The sequence below is a fragment of the Pleurodeles waltl genome, chromosome 2_1 (assembly GCF_031143425.1).
Source record: "Pleurodeles waltl isolate 20211129_DDA chromosome 2_1, aPleWal1.hap1.20221129, whole genome shotgun sequence".
NCBI classification, from domain to species: Eukaryota; Metazoa; Chordata; class Amphibia; order Caudata; family Salamandridae; genus Pleurodeles; species Pleurodeles waltl.
Window position 1 is genome coordinate 768,971,280 of NC_090438.1, and position 27,972 is coordinate 768,999,251.

A 27,972-nucleotide genomic window follows, 5' to 3' on the forward strand; every position below is an offset into this window, starting at 1 on the left:
TTTCCCACTGCAGTCAGTGGCTCGAGTAATAAAAGGCCAGCCCATAATGGGGTCATAACAAAAAAACTGCTGCTAGGAAGTGTAGGGACATGGTACTACCACGCCGTATGGAGAGAATCTACTTTTTACGCATCTTATGTGCGGGTGTTCCTCACGTGGGCTATATTGCCTCCTGGTTCACAGTCCAAAAAAGCAAAAGTGTATGAAATCTATGGGTTTTTTTTTTTACGCTTTTGCTGTGATACCTTTCTTTTTTTTTCTTCTCTCTGAACCATTATGGCTAGGCCCGGGTGGAGTTCTGCTACACATGACTCCGTGAAGTGCCGAAAAAACTCCACCGTGCTACGTGGAGTTCCGTGAGCAGCAGAGTTTGGATAATGCACACTGTTCGCACTGATTTTTACCACAGGAGTTTCTCAGTGCGAGCAGCAGCGTTCTCAGCGCAAGAGGACGCGGCTTATTGCTCGCATTCAGAAATCTCACTCTCGCTCGCCAATTTAGCAATTTCTCTTGCTCGCGCTCACCAAATTAACATTGGCAAGAGCGAGAGAAAAAAAAAACTGCTCCGCATCACGTTACGGAGTTTTTCGGAACTCAGTGTGGAATGTGGAAACACTGTGAATTCCGCCAGCGAAGTGGAATTCTTCGCCCAACCCACCTAAATAGTTCTTTTCATTGCAAAGTCTACTGAGCTTTATCATGAACTTGACGTTCACCTGCTCTCTGCAGTGATTACCTAGTAAAGCTGGCGGGCCTCTAGAATGGAGGGATTAGACCGTTACACTGGCTGTAGGTAGTAACACGTTGTTTTGTTTTATCTGAATATTTCACTTGACTCTAAGGAGGTTGTCGCTAATACCTCAAAGACATTCAAGAATGGGCATTTTGACATTTTACCTGTTTGCCAAGGATAGGGGATGCACATTTAATCATTTTAGCTGATTGCTGACAATTTGTTTTGCTCCGCAGGGCTGGCAGATCCTTCGGCATTAACACAGTCAGTGGCTGCTTTTCAAGGCTGCCATTTAATTGGAATGCCAGAATGCGAGGTAAGTATCCACCTCAGTGCTCATTTTTTAATTCTGGATTTTGTTTTGTATTTGTGATTTTTAAAATAATGCATAAGTGGCATCATGTTACATTTCATTCTTGTAGTCCGTATCTAAATAAACGACCTTGTGTCTAAAGGACTTCTGTCATTTGAAACTATTTTATGTAAATGTATTTAAATAATGGTTGACATACCAGCGCCACACCCTACTAAAAAATACCCCGAAGCTTGCGTCATAAGTCTATTCTGGTCGTGGTACTACCAGTGGCGGCCGGAAGCTTTAGGAGGGAGGGAGGCGGGCGCGAAGCACACACAAACACACACAAACACACACAAACACACACAAACACACACACACACACACACACACTCATTCTTTCACACACCGACACGCACGTACATCCATTAACACTCATACCATTCAAACATGCACACACGCACCAAACATTCATTTTAAGACATCGCACACACTCATTCTTGCACACACGCACATCCATTAACACTCATAACATTCAAACATGCACGCATGCACCAAACATTGATTTTAAAAGATCTCACACTCATTCTTTCACACACACACGCATGCACATCCATTATGATTACTCATAACACTCAAACATGCACGCGCGCACCAAACATTCAATTTAAAACATCACGCACCCACACACACACACTTACCTTCAGTGCCCCCTATATGCCTTGGGTGCCACTTTATACCAAGAATTACATATAATATGCCAGTCCTGGAGTTTTGCTATTAATGTTATCCATGGGTGAGCTTTATGTCAAAATGTACCTCTTGTATGATGGGGGCCAGCATTTTGTCATGTTCCCCTCTCCCCCCCCCCCCTTTTATGCCACAGCTGTCCTTCTTAATGCCAAGAGTCTCCTACCTTCAGTGTGCTAGCACCAGCATTTTGCCATGGGTATCCCATACCAAGAATTACCTCCAGCATGTCTGTGCCAGCCTTTTGCCATGGATGTCTGATATATCAGGTATTATCTCTAGTATGCCAGCTCCCTGTCCGTTAATAATTATGTCCCATATCCCAGGACCAGAACTTTACCAGGGCCAAAAGCAGACTCGCAAGCATAACACTACATTCTCACACATGCTAATTTACAGTCACTGACTCACATCATTCTCACCTACTCCATCATTCACTCACTTGCATTAATTCATTCTCATTCTCTTGTACTCATTCTTACAATCTCAGTCACTCATTTTTAATCTGATTAACTGACACCCACTCACACTGATTGGCACTCACTCTTACTTCATCTTTCTCACTCATCCGGACTCACTCGTATTCACTTACTCATACACATATTCAGTCTCATTTATTGCCATTCCTATCTGTGGCTGTCACTTCTGCTCACACACGTTGCTTGTGCACACAAATACTTACACATACACTCCCTCTCGCATGCAAAAACACACCAACCCGCATGAATGCATACAACATATATTTTGTTATTTACCTGGTGCTCCAGTTTTCATTACACTAATGATGTATTAAAACAATTATTACTTGTTAGTGTAATTAATAAGCGTGCAGAGCTATTGGCTTTGGCAATGTGTTTTAACCACATTGTACAGTGTGGTAGCTGTTCAACATGGCTAAAAGATAGTGGAGTCAGGTGAGGTGGAGTAGTTTGGGGTACATTTCAGTGGGTGGATTGGAATAGAGTGTGGGGTAGATTGGGATAGAACAGAGTAGGGTATATTGGAGCTGGGTAGATTGGAGTGAAGTGGGTGGAATTAGGTAGAGTTGGGTAGATTGGAGTGGGGTAGAGTGGAGTGGATTGGGCTAGATCGGAGTGGAGTGGAGTGGTCCATTAGGCTACATCTCTTGCGCCTAACTGCATATGAATGTAGGGCATTTGAAAGTGCTTTCTATGAAATACATATGAAAATGAGGTCTTCGGCACAGGTTTAAGGAGAAACGGAGTTGTTGCTGTGCTGCACAAAACTGAGCACTTTAAACAGACACCTACTTTGTATGTGCAGCCACGAGGTGAAATACATACAAGACTGCGGGCAGTTTTTAAGAAGAAATGAATTAACTGCAGAGCTGCCCACAATTGAGGTACTTCAAGAATCCACACACTTTGTGTTTGAAGTGGCACAGATGTGTAAAAAATGTTTGTTGCTTAGTAGCAGCCTGGCCTGAAGCATATGACTGGATTGCTTGTCTGGCAAGACTATGGGAGTCTGGTTTTAGACTAGTGTGCGCTTTAAACAAACACTGGGTATTTGCAGGGGCGGGGCAGCATAAAACACATGCAGTCACATAGACTACTTTAATAATCTATGCCATTTATTTGGTGCTATCAAAGGACTTGTCCAAAGGAAAACTGCCACAAACTGCTTTAATAGTCCCTGCCATTTGTACAGTGCTATAAAAGTAACACCGAGTACTAAAACAATTAAAGGGAACAGCAAACAAACCTATAGGGCAGAATTTAAAAGCAATCCAATGGTGTAACATGGAAGTGGAAATGATGGGCATAAAAATTAGAAAATAACCAGACTCACAGCGAAGCACTAGAAGGACAGCAGGCGGACACTAAAATGAAATAACTTTGTACTTGGTCCGTGCGCCAGAGAAATAAAAGGAAATAACGGGAGCCATATGGTGGAGGTAGCTAAAAAGAACGACAATTGAGCCAGAAAATGGTAAGTAATGGGCGAACACCAAACATTTTACTGTATCCGATGCCCCTTACAGCAACAGGCGTGCATGCTGTTAGGAGAGACCTGAAAAAATGCTGAAAAACAAGGACGACGAATGTCCCCTGTTTATTTGGCACTGATTTTGCCAACTCGAAGGCAGGAGGTCACAAAGGAAGTGCCAGGGGTCACAGTGTGTAAGCACCCCTGGTGACCTCTAAATGACGTCCATGCTGCCAAGGCCCAGTTATCAGTTGTAAAACTAGAGAAGGTAAGTGGTTAACCTTCAACGGGTATCTTACTTATATTTTATGCCAACCCATGAGTATTTCTGGGCAATTGGAAGCTATTATTTTACAGTGAAGTTCATGAGCCGCAGTCTTACGTACAGGAATTTTATGAATTTCAAACTCGGCAAAATACAGAGTAAAATCTACAGACACCATGGGCATCCGGATGTACTTCAGCTACTCTGAGCAGCACTTATACCTGCTGTCAGTAGACAATCTTCAGATCTGAAGCTAGGGAAACATGTGTTCTCCATTTTAGAACCATTTTTCGATCTGGAGAAGTTCTCTTTCTTACTTATCCAAAAATCACAGGCCTGTTTTCGCAATTTTCCCCATAAATGCACGTTACTTAAAACTCATATTTTTGGGCTGTTTAACATAATTGTTTAATATGCGATAATCTGTTGCAATTTTTTGTGAATATTCTCAACACTCACAATGATCCTCCTGGCTGCTATGTGGGATTTCTGGAGAACCCGAGCATCTATCTACTACACTCTGTGGAGAAATACCCAAAGACAGTATCTCGCTCACTTGATTTCACAGTCATGGGACACACATTGTAACTCCCCTACCATCTTTTTTTTGTCAGAGAAACTGGATCTTTAAAGATATTGGTGTGAGTGGGACCCTAACCTGTAGGAGAGTCCTTAGGTTGATGTAACTCCTCATTACTTTATTGAAAGACCAACTTTCCATTTCTAGTCAAATGTCTAAAGAAGGTTAAAAAACGGACTTCTTTGTTCTCCAAACATCTCACATGAATCTTCCGGTATCTGCACTTCTCTCTCTATCTCTCTCTCTCTCTCTCTCTATATATATCTCTCTCTCTATCTCTCTCTCCGTCTCTCTCTCACTCTCCCCTCCCTCTCCTCTCTCTCTCCCGTCTCTCTCCCTCTCTCTCTCTCCCTCTCTCTCTCCCTCCCTCTCTCTCTCTCGCTCTCTCTCTCTCTCTCTCTCCCTCTTCCCCCTCTTCTCTCTCTCTCTCTCTCTCTCTCTCTCTCTCTCTCTCTCTCTCTCTCCTCCCCCTCCTCCCCCTCTCTCTCTCTTTCTCTCCCCCTCTCTCTCTCCCCCCCTCTCTCTTTCTCTCTCCCAGCCCCCTCCCCCTAGTATGTTACTCCTCATTGTGAAATACTACAATCTGAATATAGGAATATGTATCATTCCCCTAAGGTATGTTGACCTTTGGGAAAAGCTAATGGTCTTTATTACATATTTGTATTGACAGATGTCCTTGTGGTGCCATCTTCTGTGCGTTCTAAGACAAATTTTATTGGTGCCAAGTATTTCATGATCAGACCATCCTCCATCAAATCTGGATGCCCGTTTATCACCCTGATATATCCAGCTATCACATGTTGAGGGTCCCAACAGTTGTCCATTGTAATGCCCCGAGTGGCCTGGGCCTTATGGGGGCACTACTTCAGCCCTGGAACCTGTTCATGCTGCTGCCTCATGCTTAGTCTAATTTATAAGACTCGTAAGGCCCTGCTCAGCATCAGGACAGGACAAATTATTGAAGCTTTTTTCAACAAGACTGGTTATGCCTCGCTCATACTCATGTTATGGCTCAGTTTGGCCATCAGTCGCTCCCATGGCTCTGTTGCTGCCGGTCCTAACTGCAGTTTTGGCTGAGGAATTATGAACCTATGACCTTAAGCCTTGAAGCCCACCGTATCTGTATGGCTGCTCAAGGACAGGGACTCCAAGGAGTCTGACGAGGCAAAGGATGTTCTTTGCATAATGTAGATGCTTGGATAGAAGATAGGATGGTCAAATCAATGATTGATCACAATAGAGTTTTATTCTCTCTTCGTAGGGGGTCCATAGAAGATCGATAGTACCATTAGTTTATCGTCATGAGGTTGGCTAGCCCAAGATGGAAGAATCCAAGCTTTTATAATGTCTTTGTCAAGAGCTTTGCTAGCCAGCTGAGAGTACTTTTGGAAGAGCCTGTGGTGTCTCCGTGTCTCACCTTACTTTCCTGCCTCACCATCCATCTGGTGTTATGGAGATGTTGGGCAGAAGAACAATGGACATGGTCCTCAGAGTCCACTTTCTTGATGTAATAGTACAGAATATAAAGTGGGTACATGCACAGAAGTGTCTGATCTGTATAGGCTTCTAGGGCAGAGGGCACACTTTTCAGTCTCTAGACTTAAAGCAGCTCCTTAGTGGCGGGCTTCTAACGAGAAAACAAACTTCACCCTTGTAACAGAAATAAAGTAGTTTCTATCAAATTCAGGCCCACCCTTAAAGGGTCCCTCCTCTAGTCTTGACTGTCTTCTTGTGCCTCAGTCCACATTGGGCTTCTACTATTTTATCTATCCCCAACATTTGAGGGATTTTGGGAAAAGGTAGCCTTCTGGATTGATTTGTTTGGTGTGCAGCGGAGTGCCCTGAGCAGAATATCAAAACTATGGCCAGACTGGCTTAGGTAAGGTATCCTTCTAGTTTGGTTGGCTTATTGCTGGTGGTTGCACCAAAGGAAGAATCTTTAGTCCAGCATGCAAAATCTGCTGCACTAGTCATTCACCAGGCAAGGATAATCCTTAGAAGGGCTTGGTTTTGCCCAATGTGCCTTGTTCATCTTCCTCTCCTTGGCTTCCCAACAGTGTTGGGCCCCTCACTAGAGATAATAAAAAGTGTTTTGTGTGCCATATATCTGTGGATACAGTGTGGCAGTGACAGAGATCCCCATGAGCTAGGACCTCAAAGGTGGACATGTTTGCGTGAAGCCCAAATATGCAAGGAAAGATACCCAGCAGGTAATTGTATTACTATTTTCTCCAAGCATATACTATTAAGCAATCCTAAACTGGAAGGTAACAATACACAGTAAAAACAATAAGTACGATGGATAACTAAAATGAAATGTGTTTGCATTTCCTAGAGAAAAATTGGGAGGGTGGAACAAAGACAGAGGCAAACAGGAATAATTCAAGGGTCCAGATACTGCCATTGGAAGAGATTGATTTTGGTGGATAGTTTTGAGTGCCGGGTCCTGTGATTTCTATTCTTCTCACCCATCCAGTATTACCCTGATTGAGAGATCTGTAGATTACCAGACAGATTGACAGGCAATCTGATAACAAACACCTTACAGATAATACAGAAGATAGTGAAAGAGTGTGAAATTGAATTAGTCAGCTATTACAACTAGAAATTCACAGTATGTATGTGCTACAAGCTTCCTCACGGAATGCAAAATGCATTTACCAAGTGCAAGCAAAGTTACAAGTAGCCCTAACAAGAAGACATTCTCGCCATCGTAGCAAGTGAGAACTAAAGTTTGAATGGCAAACCAGAAGACTGAGGAGGTATTAGCTGTTTCTCTCTCGTTTAGTACTATAACCAAAAGGATAATGCATGGGAAGTGCACAGATGTGATTTAAATTTAAAATTGGGCAATACCAAGAGCCAATAGAACAGCAAATCTGCTCTCTTCCATAGAGGAAGGAAGAGAACAGCGGGAAAGAAACTCTTTTCTAGGTACGTATTCAGGAGTGGCCTAGCTGAGGATCATCGCAATATACTGCAACTCCTAAGCTGCACAGATGACTAAACCAGTCCTACATGCAGTGGTCTTTGCCCCTGGTCACCTTTTCTTTAAGGAAACGAAGTTCTGCAAAACATACTTGATTTCCAATGCAAAGGTGAATTGCTTTTTCTAACAAACGTGAAAGAAATGATGAGCCTCTGCAAATAGAGGTCACGACTAAGTCCTAATTTTTCAACCCCCAAAAAATCCACGTCCTCATACTGTAGTAGATTGGAGCATTATGAGTAATTTATTTCATGGCTTCAGTGGTACTTGGACTAATGATGCAGGTGGTCAGATTTACATTGCATTAGATCATCTTATATTGTAGGATGTGTGTAATTTGCCTTGGCACAAGAGTCTAACAAGTAGATTTCACTAACTGTCCCTAAGCCTCTTATTATTATATTGTCTCAAACATTATGGGGGTCATTCTGACCCTGGCGGCCGGTGGCCACCAGGGCCACCGACCACGGGAGCACCGCCAACAGGCTGGCGGTGCTCCCACGAGCATTCTGACCGCGGCGGTTTAGCCGCGGTCAGAAGCGGAAAGTCGGCGGTCTCCCGCCGACTTGCTGCTGCTCGGGGGAATCCTCCATGGCTGCGGAGCGCGCTCCGCAGCCATGGGGATTCTGACACCCCCTACCGCCATCCTGTTCCTGGCGGGTCTCCCGCCAGGAACAGGATGGCGGTAGGGGGTGCCACGGGGCCCCCGTAAGAGGGCCCCACTGTGTATTTCAGTGTCTGCAATGCAGACACTGAAATACGCGACGGGTGCAAACTGCACCCGTCGCACCCCTGCAACTACGCCGGCTCAATTCTGAGCCGGTGTCCTCGTTGCAGGGGCATTTCCTCTGGGCCGGCGGGCGCTCTTTTGGAGAGCGTCCGCCGGCCCAGAGGAAATGTCTGAATGGCCGCCGCGGTCTTTTGACCGCGGTGCGGTCATTTGGCGGCTCCCTCCAGGCGGGCGGCGGGACCCTCCAGGCGGGCGGCTCCCGCCGCCCGCCGGGCTCAGAATGAGCCCCTATGTTTCGGAAAGGAATTTTGGCACCAAAAAGTGAACATAAGTTCTGTCAGTGGTGGGCAAGCGGTTTGGACTTCCTCTAGCCTTCGCCAAAACCTTTAATTTCCTAGAAGTTCATCGTGGAGAGCTAAAATGTTTGGAACTTTGGAGTCTAAGAACTAGTGTGTCCAGAGGTGCTGAATCAGGCCTTGTAACTGGAGATGTGTCTATTATGTGGAGTTCTACTTGGTTAGATTAGAGTAGAGATTAGTTTGCATGTAGTGTCATGAGTATTTTGTAATGTTATTGGGACAGTTTCGAGCTGACGGAGATTTATCACAGCCAACATTACTTCAGAGATGGATACTAATACTGATTGCATTCTTCTGTCTATACTGACCATATCCAGACTTCTCAAAGTTGATGGCTATTGGAAGTCATTAACACTGAGAGATTGGCCTAGTGTACCACTTGTTGCAAGTCCATTCCATTAATCTAAATACAGAAAGAACTGTGTTTTTTGTGATTGGAGACTGTCGTCTGACTATTTTGAATAATTTGGTTAGAAATATATGTACCTTGTAACCAAATGTTTGAAAAACATAGGTTGGGATGGCTAAAAAGAGAGGATTAGTATTAGAGTAAGCAGTAGGGTGAGAAATATATTTTTGGCAATGTTATGGGCGAGGTTGGAGATAAAGTTAGGGTTATAGTGCGCATTAGTGAGCGTTTGGTTTTGAGTAAGAGTGAAGATTAGCCTTACTGTGCGAGATAGGATAACGTTAAGGTTACAGAATGAGAATGTTATTAGGATTAGGATGAGGGTCAGTGCTAGGAATACTGAAGACATTGAGGAAAGTGAAAGAATAGAATTTGAATGTATATTCAAGCAAGTTGAAGACAAAATTAATGCCCATTTCAATAAATATGCGCGTTTATTTTCAAACCATGTTCAGTCCGATATTTTGATTAGGACTATATGCTTTTCCCTGTGTAAGATGTTTTTTCAAATGAAAGCAAACAAACTGCAGAAGCATCAAGCCCAAAAGTGGGTGGGGTTGTCCCCCTTCTTATTTTTGGGTAGTTTATGTACACCGTTCCCATCCATCTTTTCCTCCTCCTTTCCTTGATAGTGTTCTCTTATCGCCAGCAAGAGTGACAACATGATTGTAGTATCTATCAGATTGTTCAGCTTCAATGATCTTGGGCATGGTAGGCTTTTCCCTTCACAGAGAGTGGATCTACTGTTAGAATCACGTTATGGTCCTACACATGATTGGTGAACTTGTTAGCGTGGCACCTGAGGCACAAGCTTTGGTAGGTTGCTGCAAGGAAATCTTTGCTCACATGATGGTGGTTAGGAGTCTGTCCTTGCATAACGAAAGTAGAAGCAAATGGCACAGGTTGGCATCAAAAGGGATATTAATCCTCTATAATTCCTCTGTAATCATTTGTCACTTGTTTCCTGATTGGCACCCGTGGCTGGCCTACAATTCTTCTCATGCAGATCCCATATCTCTGTGATTGATACTTACAGAAACATTGTTCAAGAATTTGATTCTAACTCTCAAATAAAGGGATCAGCGTGATAGTCTCCATATCCTGTCTCTGTTACGGACTGGAATGTTACCCTTTGTGTATGGTTCAAGCTGTCTTAGAGCGATGCTAAACTGGTGATCTGGAAAATAGTGTCTTATTGCTGCATTCTCTGCTCCCCAGGTGAGTTATCCTCAGTTTCCAGCTAATGCCTGTTTATGGTATCCCACAAAGATTGTTGTACTCTAGCATGATCCACTGTTCGTTCCATTATCCAAAGTACTTTCCTACCTCCCAAAATAGTTTCAAGCCTCCATACTCCATGTTAGCTTCCACAGTCTTCAAACCTTTTAACTGTATCTTTAAAAATTTTTACTGTATCTTTCAGAAGCTGCTGATTGAAGTCGCCAAAATCTTAACATTTGCTGAAATCTCTGTTCCTGCTCAATAGATAAGTTGTTTTGGCTGCTCAACCAGGATGCTTGTGGTACTGATTCCAGGAAGGAAGGCTTTAATCTTGAAATGATCTTTGGTGTGCTGCATGCTCTTTTCCACGCCCCTCTGGGCGTCTGAGTGTAAAGTTAGCATACTTTACTTAGTGTAAATTTAACATAATTCGCTCTTGCATGGCATGCCCTCAGTGATGTGATCTATATGGCAGTTACATGGGCAGAAACCCTTAATATTTGCATTACTATTTGGTTGACATGATCACCAAAGACAGTGTTCAGTTTGGTTATGCAGTGCTCAGAAGCACTATTTTTTTAAATTAATATTTTTAATTTTTCTTCCGTAACATAGTCATGATAAACAATCGGACATCCTCATCAACCCTATAATAAATTTGGTGCAGTTTGATGAATCTTCACAAAACTTTCCTTCCTGTAAAATTTCAGGGTGGGCCGTCAAGCGGGGGCTGTGAAAAAGGGATGGTGGGGGTTCCAAAATGTAAAATCCCCATGCATTTTCCATAGTCTTACTTATAAAGCGCTACCGCAAAAACTGCTGGATGAAATTACACCAAATTTGGCAGGAGGCTAGATCTTCGTCCTCAGATTGTGCTTTTTGTGATTTGGTGTAAATCCTTTCAGTAGTTTTAAGAAATGAAGGTTCAAAGATATTTGCTTGTGTTCTCATTGGCCCAGGGAGCTTCAGATTCCCACAGGAGAGAGCGTGAAAATTGGGTGCCAGCAACATGAGGAAATTGTTGCTGGTAGAGGTTGGAGGACTTGGGGACTTGCTCACTTGTCCTGAAGTTGAAAAAATATATATTATAAGGGGCAGGCATACCCTGCCCCCCAGTCCCAATGGGAGGCTCAGAGGGAACCATAAAAAAGAATACAAGTTATAAAACCACCAAGTGCTCATCTGATGAAGAGTGCTGGGTTCTGAAAAAGAAGAAAGGGTAGGAGAAACCCAGTGAATCCAAGTACCTCTTCCTGTAAAGAAAAAGAAGAAATGAAAAAGCACAATATGTAAATAGCTGCCAGGAAAATCATTTCCTGCTACATGCTCGGGGCTAGAAAGCAAACCACATATTCTAACAAATCTCAGGCAGTGATAAACTACTCATATAAGTTGTAAAATATAATACAAAAGACATGACAGGAAAAATATGAAAGAAAAGAGTATGACAAAGAAGTGTAACAAAATAGTATGAGAAACAACTTGGAAGGAAAACTAGTACCAGGAGGGCCCAACCTTTGCAGACAGGATGCATATGCATACTGGCTGCAATCTCATCATAGGATACTGTGCTCCCAAATGGTATGTACTACTACTTCTACTACTGCAAATTAATACTCAATTAATCATCCAAGTTCAAACCCCCAAGACCTAGGGTCTCAAGATCAATAATCAGTTCACACTCTCTTTGCCTTAACTTTAGAGTCCAATTTCCTTCTTTCGGATTATGTGCAATTTGTTCCACAATGAAAAAAGATAATTTGTCATGGTCACTGCCATGTTTCTCTTGAAAATGTCTGAGCACTGAGTATTTTGTATCCCCATGATCAATGGCTCTTAAATGTTCTTGTACTCTCTTCCTTACTGTGCATATCGTACTGCCTACATATCTTACAGAACAGGGACAGTTTAAAATGTATATTCTATACTGAGAGCTGCATGTAAGGAATTATTTGATCTTCCGTGTCATGTCACCTACCACCTTATACTCACTTGTATTGGAGCTATTCCTACATATCTTTCAATGTCCACAGGGAACGAAACCCTTTGAGCTCATATCCACTAATGCCATTAATTAGTGTGATGTCATTACGTACTATGGAGTCTCTGATTAATTTGGCCTTCCTAAATGTAATCAAAGGTCTTTCACCATCTTCCCTCCCAACAACAGGGTCACTCCTGAGAACCTCCCAGTGCTGGTTAGTGTCTGCCTGATCTCACTTGAATTACCATTATATGTCAGGATGACTCTTTTAGTGGTGTCTGTGGTGGATAATTTGTTCTAAAAAAAGTATGGTTTCCCTGCTGGTTTGAGAGACACGTTTCATGGTCTTATTGAGAACCCACATAGGATACCCTTGTTCTTTTAAACCTAGCTAGCATGATCTTTTCTTCCTCCCTAAAGGCTGCATTAGTACTGCAGTTCCTTTTGGACCTGAGAAGTTCCCCATATGGGATACTCCACTTCAAACTTTAAGGGTGGCCACTTCCTGCATGTAAAACACTATTTCCAGCTGTGGGTTTCCTAAAGAGGTGAGTTTGAATCTCACCTGCTATTACTTCAACCAGGACATCCAAGCATTCAAAGTTGGTTTTACTCAGAGTATGTGTAAAAACCAGGTTCCAAGAGTTCCTGTTCAAACAGGCAACAGATTCACTCACACTGTTCTCTGAAATGTTCCAAATAATAAACAGGTCATCAATGTACCTGAGCCTTAAGACTACCTGTTCCATATTTCTTGTGAGGGTCACGTTGGTTATCACCTGTTCCTCCCACCAGCCCAGGAAAAGATTTGCAAAACTGGGGGCAAAACAAATGCCCATCAAGGTTCCTCAAATCTGTTGATAAAGATCCCATTTGAATAGAAAGATGTTGTTTTCCAAACAGTGCCTTATCATTTCTGTTATCATAATGGTGTGGTCTAGAAATCTAATGGGTTTTTCTCTCAATAAATACTCACAAGCTGCTATCCCTAGCTTGTGGTCTATGATGGTATATAGAGAACTGACATCCAGCGTCATGAGACAAAAGTTGGGTTCCCATTAAATACCATTTACTTTGCCCAGAAATTTTTTAGCGTCTTTCACATACAAAGGTAAATTCTGTACAAAATCCCTCAATATCTCATCAACATATTTGAATACATTTTCTGTGGCACTGTCTCTGGAAGATACTTGAAGTCTTCCCGGAGGATTTTTAAATCCTTATGTACCTTGGGGTGCAAGTATAAACTCAGTAGCGTAGGATGTTCTTTCCTCAAGAAACAATACTCTTCCCATCTGAGTATCTCTATCTTTCCACACTGTCAGTTTGTACCAGAGACAATGCTTTCCACAAAGTTAGATCTATTCACTCTTTGATAAAACATATTGTCACTCAACTGTCTTAATGCCTCTTTGAGGTACATCTCCCTGTTGTGAACCACAATGTCCCCCCCCTTGTCTGAGGGACGAATGATAATCCTCATCTTGAGCCAAAGACTCAATGGCTTTAAACTGTACTGGGGTCAGATTGGTATGGCCTTGTTTGTAAGACCCTTCCCTAAATGTTTGGAGGTCCTGGATCACAACTTCTTGAAATGCATCAATATTGTCATGTGGCATGTTCAGACAGAAGGTAGAGGGGTATTTCAAACCACTAGAAAATGCATCATCATGTGTAATACCCAAAGTATCCAAGAACTCATCAATGTCTTCTGGAGTGTTACTGTTTCCTTCTGTCTCAGTTTCTAACTCATACAATGTTGTAAGTAAGTCCATATCTCCTATCACCAAAGTCTCCGACACTTGGTCAGTCAGTGTTGTATTCGATTTGTCACTGAACGTGTTCTTCAGGAAGTACCACTTGGATAATTTACATTTTCTCATGTATTTAAAAAGGTCAATCCTGGTTTTAACATAATCAAACCTACGGTGAGAGGACAGAAGGCAAATCCCAGGCATTAAACTTGTTTCTCAGAATCAGTGAGATCTCTATCTTAGAGATTGACAATAGTTTTGTTTACCATGTCAGGATCCATTATTTCTCCTCCAAGGGGCTTCTGTTTGTTTCCCACTCGCCCCAATGACTTTGTTCCATAGTTTCCATTTCCTTTGTTGAATTCTGTCACCTTTGTTTGCTCCTCCTTGTCCACTTCCTCTGCCTCTGTTTCATGTGGTAGACCCCCTGCCCCTCTTTCTTGAGGTCGTAAACTCCAGTGAAACCTGCTGATTTATTTTCTCAACAGTCTGTACTGGTCTAAAAAATGTGGTTGATTTTTCTGGCTATTATCACTGTGTGACATTACATCCGAGGTCGCAGAAGTATCAGTTTCATTGCCTGTGTTGTTGTTTTTGTCCCCCATGGACATTCTTTCATTCGTTTGTTCCAAATTGTTCTTTGTCAATTTCCCAATTTCTGCATCATATTTACAATTATATGTTAGGGTTCTGCTTCTGACATAATCATCACAGTATCTTTGAAACTTAAATTGTTTATTCATCTTTGTCATCTTCATGTTTGATTAATCTCTTGGATATCTTGGTTTTGTATTTTTCAATTACCTCTTGTCCAGGTCTCTCCTTCAATTAATTTTTTATAGATTCTGTATCCACAGGTAGTCTGTCCCTATCCTATCCATCCAAGCATACTTAATCAAGATCTCCAACATTCTCTTAGAACTTAACGCTAGATTTTCAACCCATTCTTTCAACATTTGCAGATTCGGTGTTTCATTTGATGGCATAATGTGAATTCTTAGACCTCTTGGAACTATCCCATTGTCCACATTATTTTGAAGTTACATGGCTTCCCACCATTTTAATATTTCAGGTCTGCTTAGTTTGTCAATTAAAAAAAAAAGTTCTCCCATAAATCCTGTGCATTGGTGACATGTTTAGGCTGTCTTGCCCATGTAATGTTATCCAAGAGAAAAAACGCTCACTCAGGTAGAAAGTAAATGGGACGGCCCCCTGCACTATTTTGTATAAAGCCCCAGGGAGTTGGTTGTGCCCGTGGCTGCTGGGGAGCGAGTGCCCACCCCTCGCACATAATCTTTTTTTTTTTTTTTTTTAAGCCCTGGGGATGTGGCGGTCCCTAGGGAATGGGGGTTCCGTGCCCCCCCCTCAATTAAAAATGGCAATGCCCCCGGGACTTGGCCCACCCAGTGGCTTCAGATTCAACAAGAGCGGGGGAACGCACTCCCCCCCACAAATTCATCACGAATTTGCAGCAAAGTGTTTTTTTTTTTGTTTTTTTTAATGTTCTTTTTGCCCTGGGCGGAAGCCAGGGGTTCCCTACTCTAGCCTCTTGTCTTATTTTTCAACTGTTTTCAACAGTTTTTGTGGGACTCGATTGAAGCAGAGTCCCAAGATGGCTGCCAACACTTGAAGTGTTGGCAGCCAATCAGAGCTGTGCATTTCTTTCCACAAGCTCATTATTTGCAAATCCTTTGCACTGCTAGATATCTATATTTCTTTTTCTTTTAATATCTCAAAAACTACTGAAGAGATTTATACCAAACAAGAAAAAGGCTTCTTTCTGGAAAAAAAGCTACTTTTCTGCCAGATTTGGGGTAATTCCATTCAGCAGTTCAGGATGCAGTCATGTTGAAAATCCCTATGGGAATTAACTTGGGAAACACAGGGACGTTATAGTCAGGTTCTGAATTGACTCGTACATAACAATAGAAATTCAGCAGTTATAGTTGGAGTTCTTTCAACTAACTTGTAATTTGCGCCACACATTGCCTTTGGCCTTGCACAGCACATGTTGGCACAGGGCCTGTCTCTGTCAGTGGATGTGTTTGTGCGTGAGAGTCTCAGTGGGTCTGAAAGTGGGTGTGTAAGTCTGCGTGTGCCTGAGTTGGGTATATGAGTGTTTGAGCGGGTGTGTGAGTGGACGCCTAAGCCTCCGAGTACATGTATGATCAAATTTTTCCTTAATTGCAAATACTTTGTGAATAATTCACAGGAATTTGTAAAAATTCATAAATTTTCTTGAACATTGCGTGGCTTGATGCAAAATTATATTAAACTTAGAATTTGCCTCTAAAACACGCCTGTATCACACCCCTGGGGTCAGGGTACCTTCACACTGACCGCTTATGCCACCTTCAATTTGAATTTTCACTCCCGGGGACCATGTTTTGTGAAATAAAATGGCGGTCTCAAATTTCTAGTCAGGTTGCAGTGAACCAATTGCAACTCATCTTTTCACACATGTATTCACAAAAATTCATGAATTTCGTGAAATATTCGCGGCCAGGGATATACAAACCTATTTGCCCTTAAATATCTCCTAAGCTGCTGAATGGATTTACACCAAACAACAAAAAACACAATCTGTGTAACGCAAGCTAGTTTTCTGCCAAATTTGGTGTAATTTCCGTCCAGTGGTTCGGCCTGTAGACTTGCTGACAAGTCCTACGGGAATTAACATGGGAAACCCAACAACTTTTGAGACCCTTTTTCTTGGCCCCTACTTGATAGATCACCCGAAACGTCCCATGCACAACAAGAATCACAGGGCTACTTTTGTTTTGGAAACTTTTGTGAAGATTTGTCAAATGGTGCCAAAAGATATAGCAAGTCAAAAAAAATAGTTTTTTATGGAATCATGGTCCTAACTATAGCTACCTACTGGCAACTGCCAGTACTATATATATATATAACCATAACCTAGTGGCGACCCATAGTTAGGACATAGTTTCTATAGAAAAGGCATTTTTTGTTTTGCTAATAACTTTGGTGCTGTTTGATGAATTTTCACGAAATTTTCTAAAATCAACGGTGGTCACTTCAGCTGTTGTCTGGAAAGTTTTGGGGTGATCCATCAAGCAAGGCTTGAGAAAAAAGAGAGGTTCCAAAACATGGTTTTCCCATTCATTTTTCCATTGGGATTTTGAACAGCGATAGCGCCAAAACCACTGGAGGGAATTACATCAAATTTAGAAGACATGTAGCTGTTGGTCAAGAAAGAGGCCTTTTTGTTATTTGGTGTAAATCCATTCAGTAGTTTTCTAGTTATTAAATGAAAACCAAATTTGCATACAGGGACACGGATCCTCCGCGGATTTAAAAGGAAAAGCAGGTTGCTGGTGGCAACCTGACACAAAATTTAAGGTGTGCATTGAAAAAACCATAGAAATACACTGATAAAACAAAAGGTTACCTGGACGTTATGCTTAGGTTGTCGTTTACCCATACAAAACCGTAGAAACTCAACAATTATAAGTTTCTAAAAACGTGCAACATATTCCTGTGGAGTGAATGCCCTGCAGAAAGATTGACTAGACATCTGTCTGTTGTATATTGCTGTATTTCGGTGATAAACTGGTTCTAATGAGGTGAAGTCTTTGCCAAGTGTTAGTGTGTAAAATACTATCCCAAAATTTGCTGCATCATGTAGCATTATTTACATTTTCTTACCATACAATTTAATCGCCCCTGCTGCATAATTTGTTCCTCCCTTGCATCATAATTCCAGTAGCCCTGCTTATCGGGCAGTCTGGTAGTGCCCAAAGGGCTTGCCATTCAGGTCAGTGTGTGGGCTCTTTCTCAGCTACTTGCTGGCCTGTTTTATGGTCTGGTGGACTTTTGTTACTGTTAATCTCTGTGCTATTGCCCCAAATATGGTCTGTAGCATGTAGAAATGCATGCAGTGTCCCATAACTTGCAAAACATCTATACAGCTTGACCCTTACAAGTTTAAAACTGTATTATTTACAAAGTGGGCCTCTTTTTTTTAGAACTCATGTATTCTGCACTCACATGCAGTAAACTTAATTGTCCACTCCGTGCTATATCCCTTATAGCTCAATGAGCTCCAGTGATAAGTGAGACGGGAGGCGACACAACTCGAACCTTCTAAAGAAGACCAGTTATAGGGCTAACTACTGCCCAGAATCAGTCACAACAGGGGGGCTAGTGTTGGGAAACAGTTAGAAGCCACAAGAGATTCTCAGGGTGCTGGACTTTTATAGCCCATATCTCATGAACAGACAGAAGGGAAGACTTTATGACCACTGAATGTGAACTGTGCTCCACAAAAGTCGGAAACCTTGAGCAGATGTAAGCTATCGTCTGGTAGATCTAGACAGGTAGTCAAAATTCTTTAGGTCTGTCTTTTGTCTATAAACTGAGCTCTTCACTGAACGTGAATAAATCGTAATACAAAGTTAGAATTGTCAGCCCTAGGGGGTGCTTCATGAATTGGGAATCTCAAATGGTGCTTCCACCACTCATCCCCCATTGAGGAAACAGCCATCTTGTTTTGTATGGTTGTTAGAAATGGGGTTTTTGGTTGGCAGTCAGGTTGCCCTCTGTCCAAGCAAGAACCCTCACTCTAGTCAGGGTAAGTCACACACAATCCAAAATCAGCCTGTGCTCACCCTCCGGTAGCTTGGCACGAGCAGTCAGGCTTAACTTAGAAGGCAATGTGTAAAGCATGTGTGCAATAAATCATACAACACCATAGCATAACACCACAAAAATACACCACACAGTATTTAGAAAAATATATAATATTTATCTGGGTATCTTCAGGTCAAAATGATCAAAGTTGCAGTACGAATTTGTAAAGATATCACTGAAAAGTGATAGAAAGTGTCTTAAGTCTTTAGAATATAAACAAAGTCTCTTTCAAGCACAAGTACCTGGTTGGGAGTGGAAAAATCTCCTCAGAGGGCCACAAGAGAAGAGGTGCGTGGAAAAAGGGTGTGTGCGTCGATTTCTCCCCAGCACACACGGACTTGCGTCGTTATTTTCCACGCGGGGAAGTTGGCGTCGTTTTCCGGCGCGTGGACAGTCTCTTTCTGTGGATCGCGGGGATTACCAGATGTCCCGGGTCTGTGCGTGGATTTTCCTGCTTGTTCTCCGGCTGCGCGTCGGTCTGCGGGGCTGCGCGTCGAAATTACGATCTCACGGCAGGCGTTGCGTCGATTTCTCCTCTAGACTTCGATCTGCGGGGCTGCGCGTTGAAATTACGATCTCACGGCAGGCGTCGCGTCGATTTCTCCTCTAGAGGTCGGGCGGCGTTGTCCTTGTGAGGCCGTGCGTCGGATCTTCGATCGTCCCCAGAGCGTCGCGTTGATCAGCATCGGAGTGCGGCGTTTTTCTCGCCGCGAAACAAGCTGTGCGTTGAAATTTTCGGCACACGGAGCATCCAAGTAAAAGAGAGAAGTCTTTTTGGCCCTGAGACTTCAAGGAACAGGAGGCAAGCTCTATCCAAGCCCTTGGAGAGCACTTTCACAGCCAGACAAGAGTTCAGCAAGGCAGCAGGGCAACAGCAAGGCAGCAGTCCTTTGTAGAAAGCAGACAGGTGAGTCCTTTGAGCAGCCAGGCAGTTCTTCTTGGCAGGATGTCGTTTCTGGTTCAGGTTTCTTCTCCAGCAAGTGTCTGATGAGGTAGGGCAGAGGCCCTGTTTTATACTAAGTTGTGCCTTTGAAGTGGGGGTGACTTCAAAGAGTCTCTAAGAAATGCACCAAGCCCCCTTTCAGTTCAATCCTGTCTGCCAGAGTCCCAGTAGGGGGTGTGGCAGTCCTTTGTGTGAGGGCAGGCCCTCCACCCTCCCAGCCCAGGAAGACCCATTCAAAATGCAGATGTATGCAAGTGAGGCGGAGTACCCTGTGTTTGGGGTGTGTCTGAGTGAATGCACAAGGAGCTGTCAACTAAACCTAGCCAGACGTGGATTGAAGGGCACAACAAGATTTTAGTGCAAAGAAATGCTCACTTTCTAAAAGTGGCATTTCTAGAATAGTAATATTAAATCCGACTTCACCAGTCAGCAGGATTTTGTATTACCATTCTGACCATACTAAATATGACCTTCCTGCTCCTTTCAGATCAGCAGCTGCCACTTCAACAGTGTATGAGGGCAGCCCCAATGTTAGCCTATGAAAGGAGCAGGCCTCACAGTAGTGTAAAAACGAATTTAGGAGTTTTACACTACCAGGACATATAACTACACAGGTACATGTCCTGCCTTTTACCTACACAGCACCCTGCTCTAGGGGTTACCTAGGGCACACATTAGGGATGACTTATATGTAGTAAAAGGGGAGTTCTAGGCTTGGCAAGTACTTTTAAATGCCAAGTCGAAGTGGCAGTGAAACTGCACACACAGGCCTTGCAATGGCAGGCCTGAGACAGGGTTAAGGGGCTACTGAGGTGGGTGGCACAACCAGTGCTGCAGGCCCACTAGTAGCATTTAATCTACCTGCCCTAGGCACATGTAGTGCACTCTGCCAGGGACTTACAAGTAAATTAAATAGTCAATCATGGATAAACCAATCAGTAGTACAATTTACACAGAGAGCATATGCACTTTAGCACTGGTTAGCAGTGGTAAAGTGCCCAGAGGTCAAAAGCCAACAGCAACAGGTCAGAAAAAATAAGAGGAAGGAGGCAAAAAGTTTGGGGATGTCCCTGTCAAAAAGCCAGGTCCAACAATGGTATTTTTGTTTAAAATATTAGAAGCATAATTGATATTGCAAACATTCTCCAAGTACACCACAGGTAAATGAAACAGGCGGCACAAACTCTTGGGCAGTGTCTAAGTCCAGTGGGTATCCTCGGTTATGTGTGTGAGTGTCCTATTGGTGAATCCCCAGTTTAGCTGTTGGCAAAACAAAACAAAAATACATAGATCACCCACATGGTCTTAAAGTTGTCACATGCATCACAAGTAATTTTTGGGCAAATAGGATGAGCCAGTAGGTCTAACAAAATGGCACCATGCCACCAGTGTAAACACACTTAAAGACGTTCATTCCTACAAGAGATAGATGAGGAAAAATAGGTTAAATGCAAGAAAGGAGATACAATTTGAGAGCAAAGACGCAAAAGTCAATAGAGAAATACAGTGTATCATTCAGTAACCAAGACTCTACCACAACAGCCTACACTTGTCTGGGAGGGTTTCCAAATTAGCACTGCAAGGCTGGCTTTTGCTGGATAGCAGTGGTCTTCCTTCTGAGATCAATTATGACACGAGCAATAACCTTGTAGTCCTTCAATCTTTCTTGAAGATGGTGGCAGGAGATCAGGAGTGGGACTAGCCTTCCTAGAGAGCACTAGAATAATCAATTTGGGCACTAACAGCCGATTTTTGGAGATGGATTCGAAGTCTGTCATCCACCTGTGTTACCTATTGCTATCAATGTGTGTGCGCTCAAGGGAAGGTGAACCTTGGTGATGGTTCACAACACAAAGCCAGGTCCATCTGCAATTTCTGTTTTAAACATGTGGAAGGGAACCTACAGTGTTATTCATGTTTTAGATAAGTAAGATTTTATTAAGATAGTTTGAGAACTGCAGAGTTAAAGAAAAATAAAAAAACGCCTGCAGCAACAAGTCCATAGTATACATTAATATTGAACTCTGGAATTTTTTATCATATGTCAAACACACATTTGACATGGATTGTTTCCTGCTGCCAAAAGATGGTAGGGCACTCCACGAAAGGCCGAAATAGATGGTGAGAAAAGAGCTGCAAATTAGGAAGTATGATACCTCCTTACTGGACTTTGGATTCACCTACATCACCATAAATGGTGAAATTAGGCCACAGCGTGTGGTTTGTGGCATAACCTTGGCTAACAAAAGTCTGAAACCAAACAAATTAAAGCGCCTCTTGGAAACTACTTAGGGGTCACTGGTAGGAAAGAATACATATTGGTCTCCACACCAACAAATGCCTTGAAAGCATCTAATCAAGTGGCATACCACATTGCCAAAAACAAAAAGCCTTTGATAGACAGGAAAAAAGTGCTTGTTCCAGCAATTCTTGACATGGCCAGGACATTGCTTGGTGAAAGAGAGGCGAAGTTTTAAAATGGTACCCATCTCAGACACAACAGTTGCTGCTGCATCTCTGACATGTCAAAGGACATTCACAGACAACTCACAGCACGTTTGAAATCGAGTCTGTTTGCTTTGCAATTGGATGAAGCGACTGACTTATCTAAGGAAGCTCATTTAAATGTGTATGTCCAATACTGCCACAAAACTGTGATATTGGAAGATTTTTTATTCTGTAAAACAATCAAGGAACGGCAACAGCATCAGCCCTGTTTGATACTCTGTGACTTCCTGTGCTCCAGTGACTTAAAATGGGACAGCTGTGTTGGGATCTGTACTAATGGTGCTCCTTCCATGTGTGGGGCTAGGGAAGGCCTAAAAGCCAAAGTGTTGAAAGTGGCTCGTCATATTCTACGGACCCACGTTACGATACACCAGGAAGCCCTTGTAGTCCTAAACATGAATGGAGAACTTGGGGATGTGTTAAATTCTGCTGTGAAAATTGTTAATTTCATAAAGATGCATCCCACTATAGCTCTTCTGTTTGCTATTTTATGTATAGAAATGGGAACTGAACATGATGGTTTACTTTTCCATACAAAAGTCCAAAGGTTATCCAGAGGGAAGGTTCTGAATCGTATTTTTGAACTGAGAAATGAAGTAAGACAATTCCTTCTGGATATGGACCCCTACAAAGCAGGGCAGCAATGTAATCCTCATTGACTTGTGCTTTTAGCATACCTTGCAGACATCTTTCATATATTAAATTCCTTGAACCTGTCTTTGCAAGGAGATTTTTGGTCCCAAGGGTGGGCTCCTTAGGGGCTGTTATGGCTCAAGAGTGGGGATGCTCGTTCTCCTCCCCATAAACATTGTTTTTGACCCGGGGCGGGAGGCTCACCAGCACCTCTGGAGGCTCGGGAAGGAGAGTCAGGCATAAGCCCTCCCCTTCATGAATACAGCCCCAGGAGTGGACTCCCCGGGGTATATGGTAAATTAATGTGCCCGGCCACCAATTTGTTTTTGGTTTTTTTTGTATCCTGTACGAGGACCGTGGCATTTTTTGCCAATATAATATTTTTTTTCTTTTTGATGCTGGGGTGGAGGGTCCCCCGGGTCACTTCCATGGGGTCTAAGATTCAAGGTATGCCTATTCAGCCCACTTATGTTTTTGTTTTTGTTTTTTTTTACTTCAGGACGGGGGAATAAGTCCTTGATTACTGTAATGGCTACCAGCAACATTGTTCTCATGTTGCTGGCAGCCAGTCAGAGTGCTCCCTCTCACAGGAGTCTGACTCCCGCAAGAGCGAGTTGACCTAAGAGCAATAAAGCTCCCTGGGCTAATCAGAACACTCGGTTTTTAAATTGCTGCTCCCGCAAGAGTCTTGAGAGACTCACGGGCCCAACCATCGAAATATACAGATTTGTTCCAACCTTAATATCTCAAAAACCACTGAACGGACTCACACCAAATCACGAAAAACACAATCTGCGGACCAAGATAAAGCTTCCTGCCAAACTTGGAACAATGCAATTAAGTAGCTTTTGCTGTAGCCTGGTCTTAAAAAAAAAAAGTCCATGACAAATAAATGGGGCGTTTGCATTTTAGGACCCCCCTTTTTTTCTCAGCCCCCTCTTGACAGATGACCTCGAAACTTTCCATGAAGTAGCTGAGGTGGATGACCCTATTTTTTCTTTTGGAAGGTTTTGTGAGGGTTCATCAAAGTTGCTGTCAAACCAAAAACTGCTCTTTCTTTGAAAAAGCAGACCTAACTAGAATTTGCCTAATGGCAACCACCACTAGGTATTATATAGAGTTTACCTTAAATATACTTACCTTTTGTTGTAAAGGCCTTGTGTGGTAAAGGCTTTGCATTGTAAAGGTATGAAATGGTAAAGGAATGTGTCGTAAAGGCATGCATTTTAATGCCATACAACTGTAAGGCAGTGCATTCCAGTTCAGTACTCTAACCCTACCATGGGACACTCCCCCTCCATGTTCTTTTATACAATGCATTTTAAATTAGGTAGGAATAGTTTCCTGTATTGCATTCAAGATTGCCCAAAAAAATTCTACCATCCCCCTCCCCTCATACACTTCTTTGTCTGTGAGTTTGCACCACAAGTCCATGTCCATTTTCCATTCTCCTGTTTCTGATGGTTTGCATGCCCTCCATCGCCTGTTATTTTTTTATTTTTTTTTATTTTATTTCTTTATTTGCAGCCATCAGATTGAACAACATATACAATTTGACATATTTTGGGAGGCCCCTTCACACCATATATTCATCAGAAGTACCTTGGTTTTGTCTACCATTTGTGCCAATTTCACTAACTCTAAACTCCCTTTTACCTGTCCTCAATATTGCTTTATATCTGTGCATGTCCAATTCGTGTGAAGGAAGGATCCCATGTGTCCATATTCCCCGCCCCACCCCACCCCACTGAAGCTATCTTCCCCTTTATTTTGAAGCAGGATTATCCTGTAGTACGATCTATGAGGTGTATGCTTATTTGGATCACTCAAAATCCTGACCTTATTGCTACTTCACGAAGGGCTCTTAATGCCTCCGCCCACTCTTCCTCTTCGATTTCGTCTGCATCAGTTTCCCATTCAGTCTTCAATTTCGCAAGGGTACCGGCCACATTGTGACATTTATTTGCATACTAGTGACTTGGACTTTTTCTGTAGTACTCTGTCCTATTTATGTACCATTCTTGATGTGTTTAGCAAATGCATGCCTGATTTGCATAAATCTAAAGAATTCAGTCTTTCAGTTGATATTCGTAATGAAGTTTTCCCATCTTAATTAATTCCCTGTTGTTCCGGGCATCTTCCTATACATTCCTAGCTGATAAACTCCTGAAGCTTACCCACATCTGCTAAGGTATCACTATTGCACAATGGTGTTTCTTTTATGATCACACCTTTCCATTCTAGAAATGTTGTTGCTTCCTTCCAGACTGTCACTGTGGGCTAGGTATGTGCCAGCAGTGGATAATCAAGCCTTTTCTTATGGAGGGTTGGTGGGTATTACCCATTTTCCATGTAATATAGAAGGGCAGTCAGAAGGCCCAGTCTTTGACTGTAAGCAAACTGTGTAGCCCATTAATATTTTGGAATATCTGGAAATGCAATACTGCAATCATTGCCTTCTTTCATTAGGTGTTGAGGGCAAATTGTGGTGCCGTTCCATTCCATAGTACATATCGCTGCCTCTCTATGCTTGAAGAATGCCAATGATGTGTTCTGTAGGGCATAAGGAATGTAGACAGTGTTATCATCTTGAATATGGCCGCCTTTCCAAGCAGTGAGTATGGCAATGCCTGCAAGTGTTGTACATCACCTTTAAATATATTCAATAGTGAATATAAATTCTCCTGCTGGAATCGGTCTGCATTTCCTGTGACACAGATGCCTAGGTAACAAAAGCCCTTGCTTGAGATTCATAGTGGACAGTCTCCTGGGATTGGTGGCATTTGGCCTAATAATTAATACATTTGGAACTTCCCCCTATTTAGCAAGTATCCTGGATATTTCCCACATATCTGAAAGATACGTATGAATCTGGGAATCGTTGTCTCTGGTAACCTACATATAGTATGTCATCAGGGTAAATTGAGATACTCTCATCCCATGTCCCTTCCCACCCGAGTCCTCTCACCATGGGGTCCTCCCTGATCCAGGCCACCAGCGGATCAAGTGCTATGACAGAAATCATTGATGAGAGCAGGCATCCGTGTCTTAGTCCCCCTGCCCAGGTGGAAGCCCCCGGACAATGTGACGTTAACCCTTAGCCATGGCTGTTGTTTGCTGTTGGAGTAATCTTACCCAGTCTGTAAATTTGGGGCCCATGCCCATTTTCTCCAACACACCAAACATGTATGTGTAATTCAAAGTGTAAAATGCTACTGTGGCGTCTCATGTCAGTACTGTCGGCTCGGTCGTGTGTTCTGTATACCACAGGCTTCAATACATTCTTCGGAGGTTGAGGCTATTTTGTTTTTTTGGGGGTCTAAAGCCCTGCTGGTCAGAGTGGGTAAGGGTTGTTATGACTCTTGTCAGCCTTGTTGCCAGTACCTTGATGATGGCCTTTGCCTCCACATTATGCAGTGATATTGGCCTATATGAGAAGCATTCCTCCCACGGCTTACCCTCTTTCAGTATTGTCACTCTTATAGATGATCATTGGTGGTGGGGAAGGCATCCCTTTTCCTTTGCTTCCCTGAACATCTGCAATTTACAGGCTTACTTTTATAGAGTTCTTTTAGCAGACCATTTGGTCCCACAGCCTTGCTATTTTGCAGACCTCTAATTGCTGATTCCTTTATACTGTCCTCTATTTTAGCATCTAATGCTTGCCTCTTCTGTCGTCGAGGGCTGTGGGAGCTTAATATCTTTAAATAATTCCCTCACTTCCTTTATTGTGCGGAATGAGTCTTTGTATATTTGCTTGTAGTGTATAGCTAATATGACTGCCACCTTTTTGTTACCATGCATGTGCTGGCCTGAAGTCAATATTGCCTCTGGAACCCAGTTTCTATTCCTGTTTCTCTGTCCCAGATCCTCTAGCAGCTTCTCTGATGTATTGCCTATATTACACAGACTACATTGGGAAACTAGAAAGATTGCCCATGCGGCGTTCTCAGCTAGGTCTCGATATTCAGTTCATGGGTTCGCACTGCTTATTCTGAAAGATATAGACTTGCCTCCATTTTGTGGATTTCTGATTCTGTCCTATTCTTCCAAGCCCTTTACTTTTTCTTCTCGCCTGCATTTAAATATAGTGCTTACCCTATGACCAATTTTGTATGTCTCCCAGAGTGTGAAAGCAGAGTTCACCATGTCTTTCAACAAAGTATAGATGATAACTGTTTTTTGTTTTGTTAACTAGCTCTCTGTTTTAAAGGTAGTATGGGTAAATGGACCATCTTTCTCTAATTCCCATTCTTCGGCCTCTAAGTGTGATCCTGTTGGGCGAGTGATCAGATATACCTTGGTATTATATGTGCCTCTTCGAAGCACCTTTTGTAAATGCCTTGCATTAAGAGGTAGTCTATGGATGAAAGTTGTTGTACACCCCACGTAGCAGGTAAATGGTCTGTCTTGTGAACTCTCCATATATCAGTTACACCCATGTCCTCTAGGAAAGTGGCTAATATGCCCTTCTCCCTTTCCCTTCCCTGTGATGTTTTGTATCCAGTTTTTCGTTGACCACCAAATGTAAACACCCCCACCAATACAAGGTAATTGCAACAGTATGGCTCCTAGGAATTTAAGGGTAGTCGTGTAATTCTTGGGTGGTGCATAAATTAGTCAGCAGTCTGTCCCAGTGACCCACTTGTATTATGTAGGTTTCCTATATATTCATGTTTTGTTGGGGACGTATGGTATCTCTTTTCATGTTAATATTGTTCCTCCTCCTCAATCCTCCAATTATTTCCTTTAAGATGTGTTTCCTGCAACATCACTGTGTTAAGATTATGCCTTTTTAGGTATTGCATAGGGATTCCCCTTTTCACTTTGTTGCCTAGTCAATTAACATACTTAGACATTACCTTAATTTGCTCTTGTGTACCATTTATAGTCAGTGAGATGTATTAACTGTCCTGCACTTAGCATTATCCATCCCCTGTCTACTGGTGTTGTAGTGCTTTGTGACTTTGTTAACTTGAGCAGTGCCCCGGAAGTGTTCACAGACCTCTGAAACTTGTACCCTAAACTCAGTCCTTCTCCTCAACTCCCCTGTACCCTGCTTGTCAAACTTAAAACGACATGATTCCCCATCTTGTGAAGTACCTGTTGCCCCATCATTTTACAATAACCTTAAGCTACCTTAATTCGGAGACTGTCTTCTTTTTTTTGTGTCTCCCTTAAAGTCTAACATTGTGTACACTTGCCCGCTTCTGTCC

General features: G+C 42.6%; 1 protein-coding gene across 2 annotated transcripts in view; it reads left to right on the forward strand.

Annotated features, from left to right (window-relative positions):
* The window catches only part of WRNIP1 (WRN helicase interacting protein 1), a 441,396-nt gene that overhangs the window by 411,282 nt on the left and 2,142 nt on the right, over positions 1-27,972 (forward strand). Inside the window, exon 6 of one of the 2 annotated variants that reach the window (XM_069217905.1) lies at positions 970-1,049. The exons of the other annotated variant lie outside the window; for it this stretch is intronic. Coding sequence (XP_069074006.1) covers positions 970-1,049 — 80 coding nt within the window. The remainder of the gene's footprint in view (positions 1-969; positions 1,050-27,972) is intronic. 2 annotated transcript variants of the gene reach the window in all.